The sequence below is a fragment of the Arvicanthis niloticus genome, chromosome 10 (genome assembly GCF_011762505.2).
Source record: "Arvicanthis niloticus isolate mArvNil1 chromosome 10, mArvNil1.pat.X, whole genome shotgun sequence".
NCBI classification, from domain to species: domain Eukaryota; kingdom Metazoa; phylum Chordata; class Mammalia; order Rodentia; family Muridae; genus Arvicanthis; species Arvicanthis niloticus.
The window spans coordinates 58,597,196-58,615,578 of NC_047667.1; the positions used below are offsets into that span (position 1 = coordinate 58,597,196).

Genomic DNA, 18,383 nt, shown 5'->3' on the forward strand with positions numbered 1-18,383 from the left:
TAAAACAAAAGATCTAGTTAGTTGTGAATTATGGAGGCTTATCACTTGACTTAACAATACTTTACTAGTACTTTCAATGTGTATACCAGCTACAGAAAACAACTGCTACCTGGACACCCAAAACCTACAGACTATAACTCAAATGGCTTTTTGTTATTTTGCATCATTAATTATAAGACTATAGTTTGTAGCTTTAAAATAAATTGAACTCTGGCATAGAGAGATGGCTAAGGGTTAAGAGCACTTACTGCTCTTTCAGACAACTCAGGTGTGATTCCCAGCATCCATGTGGTGGCTCACAACCACCTGTAACTCCAGTTCCAGGGGATCCAACACCCCCTTCCCATTGGGGACACTAGGCACACAAGTGGTATGCATACGTAACAAGCAGACAAAACATACTCAAAATAAAAATATAGTAAATAATGAATGAAAGGTCTTGAATGCTCTGGTTTCCCAGGTGTACTGGCTGGTTTTATGTCAGCTTGACACAAGCTAGAATCATCAGAGAGGAAGGCGCCTCAATCAAGAAAATACTCTCACAAGATCCAGCTGTAAGACATTTTCTTAGTGATCAATGTAGGAGACCCAGCCCATTGTGGGTGTTGCCATCTCTGGGCTGATGGTCCTGGGTTCTTTAAGAAAGCAGGCTGAGCAAGCCAGTAAGCAGCACCTTTCATGGCCTCTGTATCAACTCCTGACTCCAAGTTCCTGCCATGTTTGAGTTCTTGTTCTGACTTCCTTCAGAGATGGACTATGATATGGAAGTGTAAGCCAAATAAACCCTTTGCTTCACAGCTTGCCTTTGGTCATAGTGCTTCATTGCAGCAATAGAAACCATAACTAAGACACCAGTGTTTGCAGTTAACAGTAACTGTTCACAGTAGTTTTAGAAAACAGATACCTATTTCAGACATGAGATCTGGCTTTACTACTGTGTTGTCCTCTGGAGTAAGTGTGAGCCCCATTACCCAGTGACACAGTTTCCAGTGAGGCTGCTTTCTAGTCTAGTGTCTGAAGCTTATGCTTGAGCTGGGAAAACAGTAAATAAACATGTACACCAAGTATGTAGGCAAAAGAACAACAGATAATAAATGCATGCGGAGAGTATGCATCCGAATATTTGAGCATGATCTGAGTACTGCAGTGTGGCTCTTAGTTTAGCTAATAGTTGTTTCCTGTTGGCACTCTTTTAGAAAAGAGAAGGAAGCATCGGTTAACTGCCGGAGCCACCAGAACTAATGGCAAGGTGACTTTTCACTGTAACCTTTAGTGGGTTTACTTTGCATCATGGAATATAATAAAGCATATTGAATATCAGCTTCTTATACACTGTAAATATTATTTTATAAGACCCTGCTGTAGAAAGAAGCAGGCCATTAGTAGAAATTTCGGCAGTTACCAAATGTCCTTAAAAGAGGAAGAAGTTACAGAGAAGTTCTTATCAAAAGGAAATGGACATTTGAATATTCTTTAGCTTCTTCGTTCGTTTGGTTAATACTGTGTTGACCACCTGTGAATTAAGCACAGCGTGAAGGTGTAGTGGAGGTGGGGCGGGCAAGCCTGCTGAGCATGAGCTCTGCCACTGAATCACACTGCAAGTTCTCTTTACATTAAAACAAAACAAAACAAAAAACGAGACATTAGCTTGTTAAATTGTCCAGGTGGGACTTGAACTCATTCTGTAGGCCAGGCAGGCCCAAGCTTGACTCACTAGACTTGTGAGTTGGAGGCCAGCCTGGGGGATGTGATAACTGCAGAGGTCACAGAACAGAACCAGAAAGTCTGACAGAGAGATAGACCTGAAAAACTGACTGACTCCAAATGGCTAAAACAAAGTTTTGAAACAGAGCAAAAAGACTCAGTACTTCAGGATTTCAAAACATACTACAAGGCCACAGTAACCAAAACAGTATGGCATTGTCAGAGAGACAATATTAAAACTCCTAGGTGCCTGCCATCCCTACATTTCTTTAGCAAAAAAGGAAACCAGAAGTGCCTTTACAGCACAGATCATTTCCCTCTGTACACCTCACATATAAATTCCCCAGAAGAGAGAATCTTGTCAGCTTAAGAAAATAGATGTAATGTACCCCACTTCATAAGCCCTTCAAAACCTGCTGTGAAAGCTAGCTATTCATGCCCCACCTTGCAGGTGATAAAGCTTCAGGACCCTGCTATACCATGTGGTAGCTTCTAGCCACATGCAGTTAATTTAACCTAAGTCATAAAGAATCAAGCAGTTCAGATCCTGAGTCATACTGGAAAGTGGTTAGTCTCCAGATGGAGCCCCTGGCTATTGAGAAGTGCAGATGTAGATAGAACACTGCCTTCGTTGCAAAAGCCACGTGGAAAGTGCTGCATTAGTGAGAATCCACCCAGACTCTTGGGCCTCAGCAGCCATTCAACACATACTCAGAAGCCGCCTGGGAATTCTTTTTTTAAATGATGTTACCCGATTTTTATATAATGCATATCTGCACCCTTCTTTGGCCTACTTAGCCATGATGGTGTCTTTCCAAACCTCTATAAAGCTCTATGACACTTTCTTACTGTCCAGTACTCAAAGACCTTACCAGATTTCCCATCAATGGATATTAAGGTTATTTTTCATATTTTCACTGTGTGACTAATGCTCCAAACAGTCTTACTCATCCTAGTCACAGTTGCCAAATCATTTTTAAAGTTGGTTTTCAGATTCACTCTGGCGATGGTAAACAAAGCACCTATGAATACACATACTTGTTAGAAACTGTTATTACTTTTGTGTGCATGAACACACGTGTGTGTAGGTCAGAAGACAACTCTGGAGTTGGTCTCTCCTCCCATCTCTATGAGAGTTCTGGGAATTAAGTTTTCATTGGATTTCTTTCTTTCGTTTGTTTGTTTGTTTGTTTGCTGTTTTTTGAAGTTGAACTCAGGCCTTAATTAACATGCTTAGACAACTGTTCTACCAACTGAGCAACAATCCTAGCCCCTTATAATTTTAAAGTTTAAGATATATTTTAATGTTTTACTGGTACATAGTGAAACATATGAATACGTTACAGCATGGTATTCAGTACATGTATCAATGTGTCATAATCAGACTAGGATGATCAGTATGCCCATCACCTCAAGGGAGTCACAGTTTCTTCCTGTTGGGGACAGTTTACATATCTCTGCTAGCAACTTTGAAATACACAGCTAGTATCATCACCTGCCATCTTTGTATCATGCTGTAGAGCACCAGCCACCCCTTCCGTCCATTCACACCTCCTGTCTCTCCCCATAACCCATCACCACTGTCACACCCGTGCTAGCCCTCTCTCACCCCCTGCCCTCTGTTCTCACACCTCTACCAGCCTCTGCCAACCACTCTTCCAGCCTCTCTGTTTTTATGAAATAAATGTCATTGTCATCTATTTGTTTTTAGACAGGGACTGGATATTTGGCCCAGACTGGCCTAGAGCTCGCTATGTAGCCCAGGTTGCCTTTAAATTCACCAAGACCTGTCTCAGCCTCCCACGTGCTGAGTTTATAGACACAAATCACTATGGCAACTTAAACTTTCCACCTTCCAAATGTGAGTGAAAAATGCATGGTATTTGTATGTCTGGATCTGACTTGACTCATTTAACATTATGTCTCTTCTCTTTCATCTGTACTGCTGCAAATGAGAGCTCATTTTTAACGGTCAAATAGTATTCCACTGTGCACATGTATACTACATTTTCTTCACTGATCCATCAATAGATCTCCAGGCTTAATTCTCTATCTTGGCTGGGTTTTTTGTTTTTTTGGGGATTTTTTGTTTGTTTGTTTGTTTGTTTTCGTTTTTTTAAGACAGGGTTTCTCTGTGTATCTCTGGCTGTCCTGGAACTCACTCTGTAGACCATGCTGGTCTCAAACTCAGAAATCCACCTGCCTCTGCCTCCCAAGTGCTGGGATTAAAGGCGTGTGCCACCACTGCCCGGCTATCTTGGCTGTTTTGACCAGGACGACAATCAACACAGGAGTGTATCTCTTCAACCTGCTGATTTCCTTTGTTCTGTATCCAGTCATGGGAATATAGAGTTCTATCAGTTCTCTTTCTAGAGTTGTAAAGAGTTCTGTGCTATATTCTCTGGTAGCTGACTTGCAGTGACTTCAGGTATGTCCGCACCACAGGCATTTCTCCACATCTTTGCCGGTCTTCCATTCCTGCTGCTGCTCGTTCGTAATAACCCCTCTGACAGTGCTTTTGATTCAGCAGTTACTGCTGTTGAGCACTTCTGCATGCACTTCCTGGGCATTGTGTCCGTGCCGTTTGCCCAGTGTCTGTGCCATTTGCCCATTTTTAATTGGATCATAGTTACTATTTTGCTATTGATTTGCTTGAGTTCTGTATGATCCTAGGTCACCATCATTCTATCTTTTCCTGGCTGTTACCCCTTGGATTGGTTTTTACTTTTGTTGTTATATTTTGACCCCCTAATATCTTTACTTAAAGCCATGTTCTAAAGTGTTTCTCCTATGTTTTCTAGTAGCTTCATAGTTTCAACTCTTACACACATGTCTGATTGATTTTTTTATTTGATTTTTATATATAACTGTTGCATAGGGCTGTTTTACAAAAGTTCTGTGCTTTTATTTATTTATTTATTAATATTAGATTGTCATTTGTTTTTAGCTGTATTAATGGGATTTTTATATTTTTTTTGTCCTTTGAGAACATCATACTTGTATTCAATATATTTTAATCACACCCACCTTCCAACCTTTGAACTTCTCCCAGATCTCTCCATGTTCCTCCTCCAACTTCATGTCCTATTTTTTTCCTTTATAACCCACTGAGTCCAGTTAGAGCTGCCCCTATGCACATGGGTTAAGGCCACCCACTGGATCATGGGAAACCTACAAGAGCTGTGTTCTGAAGGAAATTTCTTCCTCCCTCAGCAGCCACAGCTCAGCTGCCTGTAGCTCTCTCTGGGCTGAGGCCCTGTGTGCCTTTCTCACTCATGCTGGAATGCTGACTAGCTTGATCTTATGTAGGTCTTGTGTAGGCAGCCACGGTTGCTGCTTGCTTTTATTTTGAACTCTTCTGTTTCATTGATGTATTTATTGATTGTTGTCCATGTTAATGCCATAGATTGACTCTGCCAAGTTATACATCTCTCAAAAGTGTGACAGGAATGGTCTTATACATTTCTCTCCCAATTGAGCTTTAGAATTTAATAAGTTTTAAAAGCCAAATCTATATTGGGATTTTGATGAGCTTATATTCATTTGGAGAGGGTTGGCATTTCCTATGACTAGATATTCTTCTTTCATGCTAAGTTTATTGAGTGTAATAGGGAGAGACGATCTGTATTAAAGACACATAGTGTGAAATGCGATATATGACTTACATGTAAAATGATTATTACAATCAACCTATCACATCTGTCTTTGGAGGATGTGGAGGACAGAACACTTTCTATTTAGGTTTAGCAATTTCAGATGTACAGTGCAGTACGTACCTAAGCTATATGTTGTCCTTATTTCAGAAATGCTAACTATGAAGCAAAACACGATGATAAACAGGCATCTCTATATTTTTCTTTACTGTGCATCTAAACTGTTACAGGTGCTCAAGTGATAGTGTTAAAGCGATTAGGTTTTCTTTATGTGCACTTGAAACAGCACCCCCTAATAAGTATGATACAAAATTTGGATAGTATTCAGAGGATTCATTTTAAATATGAAAAAATGATTTCCATAAGGAAAATAGTTGAGTACTAGAAAAGGTTAAAGAAGGAAAATGTAGAACCAGAGTCTCTAGACTATGTGGAGATTAGTTTCAGTCATTTCTACACCCTTGTCACTTTTCACACTGGCAAGTGTTCCTTAGCCTTGTTGGTCGGTGGGGTTCCCTCTTCTGTGCTGTGCATGTGCCTCTGCACATAAGAATCTTCTAAGACTCTACCAGAAAACTCTTCGAGCTGATAAGTACCAAGCAAAGGGAGCAAGATACAACATTACTACTAAAAAATATCTTTTCTTTATACAGACATGCTGAGTAAAATTAGGGAAACAGCCCTATTCACTATAGTCTCAAAAACAAACAAGATTGTTAACCTTAGAATAAGTGTAATCAGTGAAGTGAACAATCTCTATGGGGAACTTGAAAATACTGAAGAGAAAAGCTAAGGAAGACACTGGTAAGTGGAAAATCCTCCTATGCTCATGGATTGTTAAAGTAGCCATCTTAGCAAAGAACCTGCAGATTCATTGTAACTCTGTTAAAGTGGCCATCTTAGCAAAGAACCTGCAGATTCATTGTAACTCTGATCACAATTCCAGCACCAGTCTTTGAAGAAATAAAAAACTAAAAATCACAATTCACATGAAAACACAAAGTACCCTTGCTAGCTGAAGCATGACTGAATAAAAGAATAATGATGGAGGAGCCGAGCACCATATTGGATTCAAGTTACCACAGGATATAAGGATGGAGGAGCCACCATACTGGATTCAAAGCTACCACAGGGTCATAGTAATGAAAGCAGCATTGTGTTGACACAGAGATAAACACAGATCAATGCAATGGGAGAGGTCTGAGCAGCTTTCAGTTACCTGGTTTTTGACAAAGATGCCAAAAATACACACTGGAGAAGCAACCACATTTTCATCATATGATATTGGAAAAACTTAGTGCCTACATGTAGAAGAATAAGCTAGATCCTTAGCTACCACCACAGACAACATCAACTCAGATGGATCAGGAACCTCACCTAAGACCCAAAACTCTGAAACTTTTAGGAGAAAATGTAGAGAGTACTCTGTAAGAGCTTTGCAGAGCAAAGTCTTTCTAAAAAGGACTCTGGTTGCTCAGGAAACAAGGCTAATATTTGGCAAATAGGAACCCATGAAATTAAAATTTTCTATTCAACAAAAGTAACTGAAACTGCCAATAAACAAGCAGCCTACAGAGCAGGAAAAAACTTTTTCTTAGCTACACATCTCATAGAAGATTAATATCTAGAATATACCGAGATCTCAGAAAACTTACAACATGAAAACAGGCAGATTGATTTGAACAGAGTCCTCAAGAAAAGCAATATAAGTGGCCAAGAAACATTTTTTAAATTGTTCATTATCATTAGCCATCAGGGAAATTAAAATTTAGCTTACTTTGAAATTAAAATTTAGCTTACTTTGAAATTAAAATTTAGCTTACTTTGAGATTTCATCTCAACTATAATCAAAGTGGCTATTATCAAGACAACAACTATTTGTGAGTGTGTGGAGAAAGAGGGGCCCACATTCACTGTTAACACTAGAACTATCATAGACCCGACTATACCACTTCTGGGCTTTAGTGAAAGGGCTGTGTACAAGGACACACGTGCATATTCATTTCACTGCTGCTCAAACAATCATTAGAAAATCGAACCAGCCAGGACGCCCGCCAACTCATAATGGGTAATGGAATTACGGCACATATGTAAATGAAATTAAGAAATTTTCAGAAAAAAATGGATGAAACTAGAAAATATATGGAGTGAAATAACAAAGGCCCAGAAAGACAAATACCACATACCCTCCTCTGTGTGGATCCTAGATTTGGATTTTTAGATTTTCTGTATTTAAGGTGGAGTGATACCTGTAGAGGCCAGGAAGCAAGAAAGAAATCAAGAGAGATGTAAGGGCCCCCTTTGAGGGAGATAGTTAAAATATATTTGAAAGCAAAGAGGATACTAGGGATAGACAGGGTTAAACAGAATTAATGGTAAGTTCTTTTAATATATAAAATTTATTATTTGAATTCAGTGCTGACCCATTTAAAAACCAAAGTAAACAGGAAGCACAGTGGTCTTTATGTGTGACTACCTCTTGCATGGTCACCTGGAAAGATAGCTACTATAGGAAGGCATGTAGTTGACAGTCTAGGCAAAGATCCAGTGTGGGTGAAAGTGTGGTGTTTGCAGGTTGGAGACTGCAGCAATGAGGCAGATGCAGCTATCAGCTTCATCCTGCTAAAGAGGAAGGTGGGCAGCAAGGGGTTAATTAAACTGCCCAAGCTCCTACAACTCTTCAGGCGAATTTAGTATCCGCCCCAAGGCAGCCTTATAGACTTGCCTTGTCTTAGCACCCTAGTCACTGGCCACATTGGGCATTTGGAATGTGGCTAGTACACACAAGATGTCCTCAAAGTAAAGGATGCACTGGGTGGTAAGACTTAGTATGGGAAGTCTTAGTATTTCAATTTTGTATTGGAATGATAACATCTGGCTATGCTATATTAAAATATAGTATTACATTTAGTCCTTCTTACTTTAAGTGCAATTACTAGTTAATTTAAAATTACACCTGTGGCTGCTGTTGACCCTGCCTGACAGTGAGTGGGCAGTGACTGATGGCAGGGAGGAGAGAATGGTGTCAGGCCATACGATCTGTGTTGACTTAGTGTACCTAATACTGTGATCCTTGGGCCATCGGGCAGATATGTGGAATTGGGTGTGGGGGGTGGGAGATGGGGTGAGTCAAGGACTGGAGCTCTGGACCCATGCAGACCCCTCCAAACATTCCTGGAGAAAGGGGCAGTCTCCAAGCCACCAGCTATCCTGACACTTTAGTTTCTTTCGCATTCTTTTGTTGTTGTTTTATCCCCAGAGGGAAACTGGCAGGTTTGTAATTCTGGGGTTTTAAAGGTTTGAGATTGCTGTTTTATTTTTACTGATCCATTTTGTTGGGTTGTGCTTCAATAAATCGAGAGAGACATGCACTGGTGGTAGTGTCACTTACAGAGTTACTTTTGGATATTGAGTGGCTGCTGCTTATTTAAGGAGTAAAAACCCAATTACAGTTACCCTATAATATGTCTTGTAGCCTTCGATGTTGGTGAGTGCCACACAGCTCATGGTGCAAACTGGGGAGCTGCCAGTGGCTGTGCTGTGTGGTGGTTAGTGGTGTTTGGCTCACTGTGATCACCTCAGAAGTTGCCACTCAAGGGCCTCATTCCACCACACACCTGCATTTTAATTCAGACCAAGACTTAGGACTTTTATATTATTTTAAAACTATAGAAGATATAGATCTAGTTACTCGCCTAAGAGTCAGTCACTGTAGAATATTTAATATTTCTAACTTTTCTTTGTAATAATAGATAACACATTAAACAAATTAATATTGTTTCCTCATGATTACATGAACTTTCTAGACCTCAGGTTTTTCAGAAATATGGTCCATATTAACGTAACATTAGTTTATAATTTAATATTAAACACATGCTTTGCTTACCTATAACTTTGATCAATGATTAATCAGTAAAGAAACACCACTAATAACATGGCTGGCATTATTTTTAAACCATGGGTCTTGGGGATTGCTCAGGCCCCCACACTTGCTCAGTGAACACAATACTGACCCAGCTGTCTGTCAATAGTCTGATGACTTTGAGAAACTATTCCCAGGACTGCAGGAGCTCCCCAGGGCATTTTTCTTTCCCTTTGGTTGAAAGCAACTTTCTAGTCAGGCATTGGAAAGTGGGTAAGCCTTCATTGACACAGATTTCTTAATATATTTCTCAGGGCCATTTTCTTTGGGATGTTTTAAATTGTAACATGAAGAGATATTGGATCTCTGTAGGGGCAGGAAATCTAAACAACTGCTGTCTTCCGCTTGACTGTATGAGTCATTTGTGAATTGAGTCAGGTTCTTTTTATAACAATATAGAGGAAATATAAAATCCCTTTTATAGTGTTGTACATTCAACAGAGATTATTATGTTCTTTAACTGAGCTCTTTGGAAACTTACTTTCTTTTGTATCTGGTATCTAGCATGGAAAAGATGCTACTTTATGAATGAATGAATGAATGAAGTAATGAGTGAATGAGTGAGTGAGTGTCTTCCTGGAGAGCGTTTATTCTGCAAGGTCATTTTGATGTTCTGGTAATTTGATATATGCATAATTTGATAGCAATTTTAAATGTGAACCATGGACTTTAATTTCTTGTTTAAAAGACAATGCATTCTAAAACTGTTTTGTTGTTGTTTTGTGAGTTTTGTTTTTTTGGGACAGGATTTCTTTGTGTGGCCTTGGCTTCTGGAACTCACTCTGTAGACCAGGCTGGCCACAAACTCAGAAATCTGCCTGCTTCTGTCTTCCAAGTGCTGGGATTAAAGGCTTGTGCCACCACTGCCTGGCAGTCAGCCCACAGTGAGATTGTTTTGGTGTGTAGTAAGATGAATGAAGACAGTATCTAATAGATGATATTCCCAAAGAACAAAACTAAGTTCTCCAAAAGAGTCTGAAGACATTGTTCATTGTATAGGATTGGCTGGCTTTCAACTCAGTATGTAGATCAGACTGGCCTTGAACTCAGAGAGATCTACTTGGCTTGCCGCTAGAGTACTGGTATTTAAAGGTTTGTATTACCACTCTGGGAAATTGTTCAAGTTTTAAAAACTTCTCCTAAGATCTCATTTTTAAAAAGATGAAATATCTTTTTGATACTTAAATATTTAAAATATTTAAAAAAATAATTTAAAAGAAACTAAATAACTAAATAAATACAAGCCAGGACGCTTGCTTAGTTGGTGGAATGCTTGCTTAGTGTGCATGGAGACCTGAGTGTGAGTCATACAGCTACAAAGCCCAGGTGTGGTGGTGCACACCTGTAGTTCTAACATTCATGAGGTGATGGAGGCAGGAGGATCAGAAGTTTGAGAGTCATCCTTGGCTCTGTAGCAAATCTAACCTAGCCTGGGATACATGAGACCTCGTCTCAGTGAGAGACAGAGACAGAAAGACTCTGTTATCATTTGGCCTTCTCCATAAGCCAAATGTTTTCCTTGTCTTTGTCCATCCAGAGGACCCAATGCCTTCTTCTGGCCTCCATGGGCACTCACACACGTGTGCACATATACTCACACATACAAATGAATAAAAAAGGAATGATGATGGTGATTATTTACAGTGCGAGAGAGTGTGTGTGTGTGTGTGTGTGTGTGTGTATACCTATGAAGTATCTCTCTTGTCCAGGGTATGGAGCAGTCACAGCACTTACTGTGCACAGTAGTTAAGTGTTCATCTCTCGCCTACATAAGATAGATCCTTTAAGACCAAGGAATGTGTTTGTACTTTCTTTAGCTCCTACTACAAGGTCGGGTACATGGTATTTAACAGAGCAATTGTTAATTGACTTAATTGATTTGTATCTGGAAATCTGTAGGCCATGTGATTTTAATCAAAGGTTGGTGCTATTTTAGGACTTAATATATGCCTAGCAGTGAAATTTGGATTTTAGGAAGTAATTATTTGGCATTTAAGTGCTGAAGATTAGACTGTTGTTAGTACATACTAATTGAGCAGTGATTCCAAGTGCTAGACTATAACACTTGGAAGTCATCTCTGCCTCCTTTGTTTCAGCACTCTTTAAAGCTGAGTGTGTAAGTGAATGTTCTCATTACTTCTTTCTTTGTAAATCTTCGTGATTCTGTCATCTTCCAGGGTTAGAAAGCTGATTGCTTAAATGTATTTCTATTTCATAGTTGTTATATTTGCTGACTAAATCATGATGGCTAGCAGTGAGAACTTATGCATCAAATACAGAACCCCTGGGATGCTGTTAAGTCCTTCTGCAGCCCCATAGTTCCCAGAGGTACTATTCAAGGAAACTAAAGCTTACAGATGAGGTAATTTGCTTCCTCGGAGGTAGGAAGTGCTGCATCTGGGATTTGAGCAAGCATTGGGTACTTCATAATGCATTTCATAAATAAAAAATTGATAAAATTCAAGTAAAACATCTGCAGTGAGAGTCTCAGGCCTGAGTCTTCCTGGAATTTCATTGGTTTTTAACTTAATTTGGGATGATAGAGTATCTCATTCTTGTCTCTGATTGCTTGAGAATGATAATTTTATTGCTTTGAGTAAATTCTGAGCAAATTATATAAAATCAGCATGAGCAATCCAAGGGACGGTGCTTTCCAAACCTTCCTGAGGTTTTTAAATTTTTGTTGCATATTTTAGTGAATATGTTTTAATCTAAGAAGATTATCCCAAGTGTAAGAAATAAGAGTATCAGAAGAGGGTGGAGTAGGGGGCTTATCTTGTTTCAGAATTCAGGTTTTCTCTATGGATACCTTGTCCTATCAAGACACAACATTCAGTCTGGCAATGGTGGTGCATGCTTTTCTAGCACTCTGAGAGGTAGAGATAGGTGGATCTCTGAGTTCAAGGCCAGCCTGATCTGCAAAAATGAGTTACAGGACAGCCAGGGCTACACAGGAAAAAACTGTTTCAAAAAGCAAAAAAAAAAATGAAGAAAGAAAAAAAATTTACTTTGAAACTATCTGTATGAAATTTTATGTTTGTTGCTTTGTATTTATTTATCTTAAGTAACAAGTATTTGTTAAAATTTGCCTGTGTGTAGTTTTTGGTTTTTTGTTTTTGAGATGGGCCTGAGGCGGCCTAGGATGTCTTCAAATTTGGCTATGTAGTCAAGGCTGGCCTTGAATTTTTGAGCTTCTGATCCTTCTGCCTCTACTGCCCAAGAGCTGTAATTATAGGCATGTGTCACCATGCCCAGATTAACTTTTAAACTCACCTTCACATTTGATTAAACATGGATCTGCTCAGTGTCCAGTATTTCAAGATTTAAATAACTCGTACACAGTTTTGCTAGACAGATTTGGAAATCAAGTAGATTCTATGCTTCCTGGTTCATACTATATATGACCAAATCCTGAGGTAACAGTTTACACAGTCACATTCTTCCTTAGCATCCACATTATATAGAGATGGTTTCTGCCAGATGTAGTGGCAAGCATCTGTGATCCCAGTGCTTAAGAAGAGAGGCAAAGGGATCTCTGAGTTCAAGCCCAGCCTGGTCTACATAACAAGTATCAGAACAGCCAGAGTTACACAGTGAGACAGTATCAAAAACAACAAAGACCAACCAAACAAAAAATTTGTTTCTGATTAAAAATATGTTAAACCTTTTAATTTTAATTTCATGTTCTCTCTCTCTCTCTCTCTCTCTCTCTCTCTCTCTCTCTCTCCACCCCACCACCCCTCTTTTTCTAGGTAAAACATCAACCTGGGAAGATGATAGTTGGGGAGCCTGGGAAGAAACAGAGCCCCAAGAACCTGTGAGTCTTTATAAAAGCATGTTTTGTTTTTATTCTGTGTGTGGATGGGGTATGTGTGGAAGTCAGAGGAGTCAGTTCTCTCCTCCCATGGTTAGTGGGTTTCAGGCATTGAACTCAGGTTGTCAGGCTTACATAAGGCCTTTCCCCACAGACCCATCTTGCTGGTGCTCTGCTTGGTTTTTGAGAGTGACATTTTCCTTTTGGGATGATAATGGCATATTTCCCTATCAGGTTGACATTTTTAAAAAACCTCTGTCACAAAGTTTTTATGTTTACTTAGAAGTAACTAAATAGATACTAGCTTTTAAGGATCTTAATGATTTGACAGATAGTTGGGCACTGTAGCCTAAGCTACAGTGAAAGACTTTAGACTTTGCAATTCTTGATGAACATGTCATTGGCTGTGGTCCTGGAGGGCCACATCAAATCCAAGGACTTAGCATCTGACAGTGCCTTTCTTGCTACATCATAACATGACCGAAGATGGATAAGGGACAAAGAAAAAGGGAAGAAGAAGAAGGAGGAGGAGGAGGAGGAGGAGGAGGAGGAGGAGGAGGAGGAGGAGGAGGAGGAGGAAGAGGAGGAGGAAGAGGAGAAGAAGAAGAAAAGAAGAAGAAAAGAAGAAGAAAAGAAGAAGAAGAAGAAGAAGAAGAAGAAGAAGAAGAAGAAGAAGAAGAAGAAGAAGAAGAAGAAAGAGAGAGAGAGAGAGAGACAGAGAGACCGAGAGAGACCCAAACTCGCCTGCCCGCATAGCAGACCCCACTCCTGTTATGACAACTCCATCCCTTGAGAGCAGTATCGTTTGCTCACTCTGCCTTTGTGATGTCACTTCTCATTGGTCCTCAACTTCTCATTTTATGTTGAGGGTTAGGTGTCTAACATGGTGCTGGGGACTCAGTGGATCCATAGCACTGGGCGATGGAGAATGTTGCTTGCTTGGGATTGTTTACCCCTCAGCTATTGTAGATGCTTTCACCTGCTCACTCAGAGAATGTTTGTTGTGCCTGTCATATCACTCAGGGAGTATTCTGTTGTGCCTGTCATATTTCAGGCCCTTTAGGTGCTAAGAATATAGCAGTGACCCAGGCAGACCAGGTCTCTGTGCATCTTAGCATGCTTTCATCTGTGAGTCATGGAAGACCTAATGGAAGCTGCTCTAAGCAACTGGAAACCTCGGTTTTTCACGTAGAAGGTCCTACATTATTGGTCAAGTGGTCGAGCTCTGTATGTCATCAGGCTCTTCCTGGCTGGCTGGCTGGCTGGCTTGTTTCTGTCACAAGCAGTGTGGTAGCATTGTTGTGACCAGAGGGAGGAAAATACTTGGACCTTCGCTTCCTCCTGCTCTTCTGAGGAAATAGCTTTACTTAAAAGCCACTTACAACTCTGCCACATCATTTTTTGGCCATATGACATCCAGAAATAACTCGTTTCTGAAATCATTGACTTTTATGGATAGAGAGACCTCTTCCATTCTATGTTTTGGGTAATTTCTAATTTCATGCCATGCTTACGGTATTTAATTTCCCCCTTTCCCCTTGGTTATTCTCCTGTTCTTCTGTTCACCCACAGGTTTTGATGTGTGTTTTAATTTCATTTAGTTCAACATGTTTTCTGATTTCTTTTTGGCTTCTTTTAAAATCTGTTAGCTAAGTATGTTCCTTAATTTGTAGATGCAGTAGTCGCCCCTTAAGAATGAGGGGGACTCTTCCTGAGATCCCCCCCCATAGGTGCCTCAAGCCTGTAGGAGAACCACAAATCCTACCTACATGTACTACTTATCCAATATGTACATGTGCATACCTGTGAAAATTTTATTTTATAAGTTAGATGCAGTAAGATATTAACAACAATACCAATAATGAAGTGGAAGCATTTTAATAATATGCTATAATAAAATAGCTAGCATCATTGCCTTTGCATTTGGGGATCAGTATTAAATAGAATAAGAGTTATCTGCTCTACAATCTTCAGACTGTTGCTTTAATAAACAAAATGACTGCCAAGAGACTGATGGATGAGTAGCAATGTGCTGGACAGAGACAGAGTTCCCAGCTTCAGGACCCAGGGCAGGTAGAGTGGGACAGTGTGAGATCTCACTGGGTAAATCAGAAGAGCACATAATTTAGAACCTACGATGGCTCATTCCTGGCATTTTCCAGTTATTTTAGACCATGACTGGCTTCAGATGACTCAGCCACAGAAGGAGAACTGTGGATCAGGAAAACTGTTATCAGGAATTCACCAGATTTCCTTCTGCTGAGTATTTCTGAGTTTACCCTGTTATCAGAAGGCTTTTATGTACTTCTAAACTGTTTAAGTCTATAGAGCCCATTTTATAGATTAATATGTGGTCTGTTCTAAAAGATGTTCATCTCTGGGAAGAATTCTGCTGTTGATGGGGAACCTACATTTCAGTTAGGTTGGTTCATTCGTGTCTTCTGTGTTCGTCCTGATTTCTGCTGTATCAGTAAGAGAAGAAAGTGCACATTTCCATGGTTCTTGTGGAATTGCCCCTTCCTTAGAGCATTGTCAGAGTTGTGATGTGTACTGAGCAGTTCTCCTGTAGAGTGTCTCTATGTATGCTTGTCATACTTCTCCATAGCTCCGACTCTGAAGTGTGCAGTGTCCCTGCTAATGTGTAGTAGTGTCTCTCCTGTTTGCTCCTTACACAGGTGTTCTTCCTCCATGACATGGGTCTTTCTAAGCCTTTCCATTTTAGCTGACTTATAGTTTTGAAGCGAATTTGTGTTTTTAATAGACAGTTGGACTTTGCATTTTTAGTCAATCTGATACATGGGGCTTTCATTAAATAATTTCATTTTATGATTTTGCGATTGTTGTGGTTAAATTTTCACCTGCCATCTGGCTATTTATTTTGTAAGTACCTTGTTACTTTTTAGTTCCTGTATTAGTCAGCATTCCCTAAGGGATGAGGATCAAAGAGTGACTGTTATTAGAAGGGACCTATTCGGCTGCTACATGACATGGCCCGAGTGTCTGACAAAATCCTGGAAATTCAGAGCCTGTAGCTTCTCAGTCCATGCTGCTGGCTGTCTCAGCAGTTCTACTGTGGTGCTGAAGGCCTGGAAACTTCCTGGAGAGCCACTGTGTCTAGTCAGTGTTGGAAGCCTGAAGAAGCAGGCTTCTGTATCTGTGAAGTCAGCAGCAGGGTAGATGAATTTGCCAGCAGAGGCAAACAGCAAGAATAAAACTCTTTTCTAGGACCTTTTGGTGTGGCCTGCCATTGGAAAGTGCTGTCCACATTTTAAGATGAGCCGTTTTACTTCAGAGAACAAAATGGAAGCTAGTCTCCCACTCAGTGCTCAGTGCTGAGCCATGAGGTCCTTCCCAGTTCTAGTCAGTGATAACCAGGATTGGCCATCACAGTGTCTTCTAACTCCTTACTCCATTCTCTGTGCTAAGCAAGTATCTAGTGTGTCGTTTCAGTCACTCAGACTTGCATCGGTATTGTTACATTACGTGGATACCAAGTATCTAGTGTATCATTTCAGTCACTTAGACTTGCGTAGGTAGGTATTGTTACATTACGTGGATAGTATGTTGATGACTCACACACTGTCTGCTTTACTCTGACAGTGCACAACTCAGCTTTCTTAGTACTCTCAAAGTCCTCTAACTACTGTCACCATAACAAATAATATTTCATATTTAATTACCCTGAGAGAAAGAACCCCCATAATCCATTACTGCTCACTTCCTAGTCCTTTCTGTTCCTGTCCTCCAGTAACAGCTGACTGACTTACTGTATATGGATTTACCTGTTCTGACTCACGCACTCCTACTCACTCCCAGTTCAGACCTGTCATGGTTTGTATCTGCATTGTTTGTTTGTTTGTGGTCTGGGAGTCCTCCTCCTCTTCTTTGTCCTCACAGCTGCACCAGGCATGTCAGTCAGCAGAAGTGTCACTCAGCAGAGGAGAGACAGTTACTTCAACTACTCTCTGTGATTATGAGCAACCCTAATGGTTTATATCCAGAGGCACAGCAAGTAGCAAAATGAAAGGCTTGTCAGATACTCGAAATTCAGAAGTCCAAGCCCTGGCCAAGGTAACAGATATTGTCACCCACAGGAAGGTAGAGTGGAAAGGAGGCCTTTTTCCTGTCAGGGACAGACCTCAGACTTCCCCAGAAAATAACTGGATTTTGTCCACATTAAAGATGACGCCAACAGTGGGAACAGAATGTCTTGCTGTCCACTTTCTGTTCAATGGTGTCAAGGTGCTGTAACTGCAAGCACTGAGGGTGTTCTCAGTCAGCTGCCATTGGGCAGAGAATCCACAGAGAAGCTTCAGAGAGTCAGCAGCCACCATAACTGAGTGAGTGCTGTCCCCACTTCTCCCATTATTTTGCAAGTTGTTGGTCATTTTGATAACTTGAGAGAATAAAAGGTGTTTGTGGTTGAGAGACTTAGTACCAGAAGTCTGGACAAGCCTTTCTAAGAAAGGAGAAGCCAGTTTGCTCTTCTGGTTCTGAGCTGTTAGCTGGTAACTAACAGGGGCTTAGTGAGTACTCAGGACTCAACCGAGTGGAAGTCACCCATGAGGAATTGACAGTAGCCAGAAGAACAAACTGACAAGTTAAATGCCTTGGAAGATGGTGATGGTAGGAGCATGATGGAAATGAAGAATGCAACATAGGGCAAGGATGGTGAGGAGGAAAACTACGCTGAGAAAGTGTGGGGAGATCAGCAGGGAGGGGCTTGTGCCCATGGTCTGACAGCATCCCTGTACTTCCTGGTATTCTGTGAGGACCCCTGCTGTCCCTCCAGTTCATATTGAACAGAGTCTCAAAGAATAGAGTAGACTACAGTAGAATATGAGAAGTTGGCACTGTCACCTCTGTGGGATAACTCTGGACACTATTGTGACCCAGGAACCTCTGGTCTCAGTGAGGTCTCTCTTTAAAGAAGACATTGCACCCACTTTGAAGGATGATGCAGATAAAAAATGGTAGCAAGAGGTTCCTTTACTACAGAGGGGTTTGCTTGCTCCTGGAGCATCATCTTAGTCATGCTGAGAAATAGTTCATAGTTTGGGAGGCCTGGGGCTATGGTCTCTGTCCACCTTCAAGAATTCCATTTGTCAGTGTGGACTAAAACCTCCAGTGACTGAGCAACCATAGCCAGAATCGGGGTACTTTCACATGTGCTTAACCTACCTCTTAACCCCTCTGTGGAATGCAGCATTCATCTGACAACATCAAGTGCAGTAAGAGTGTGTGAGAGACACGTCCTCTGAGCCTGGAAGAACCACCTCCACAATGGGCA

At 40.6% G+C, this 18,383-nt stretch overlaps 1 protein-coding gene across 2 annotated transcripts in view; it reads left to right on the forward strand.

The window, feature by feature from the left end:
* Rab3gap2 (RAB3 GTPase activating non-catalytic protein subunit 2) overlaps window positions 1-18,383 on the forward strand; it is a 78,518-nt gene that overhangs the window by 3,428 nt on the left and 56,707 nt on the right. For both annotated transcript variants that reach the window (XM_034513106.2, XM_034513107.2), the window contains exon 2: window positions 13,032-13,096. In XM_034513106.2, coding sequence (XP_034368997.1) covers window positions 13,032-13,096 — 65 coding nt within the window. The remainder of the gene's footprint in view (window positions 1-13,031; window positions 13,097-18,383) is intronic.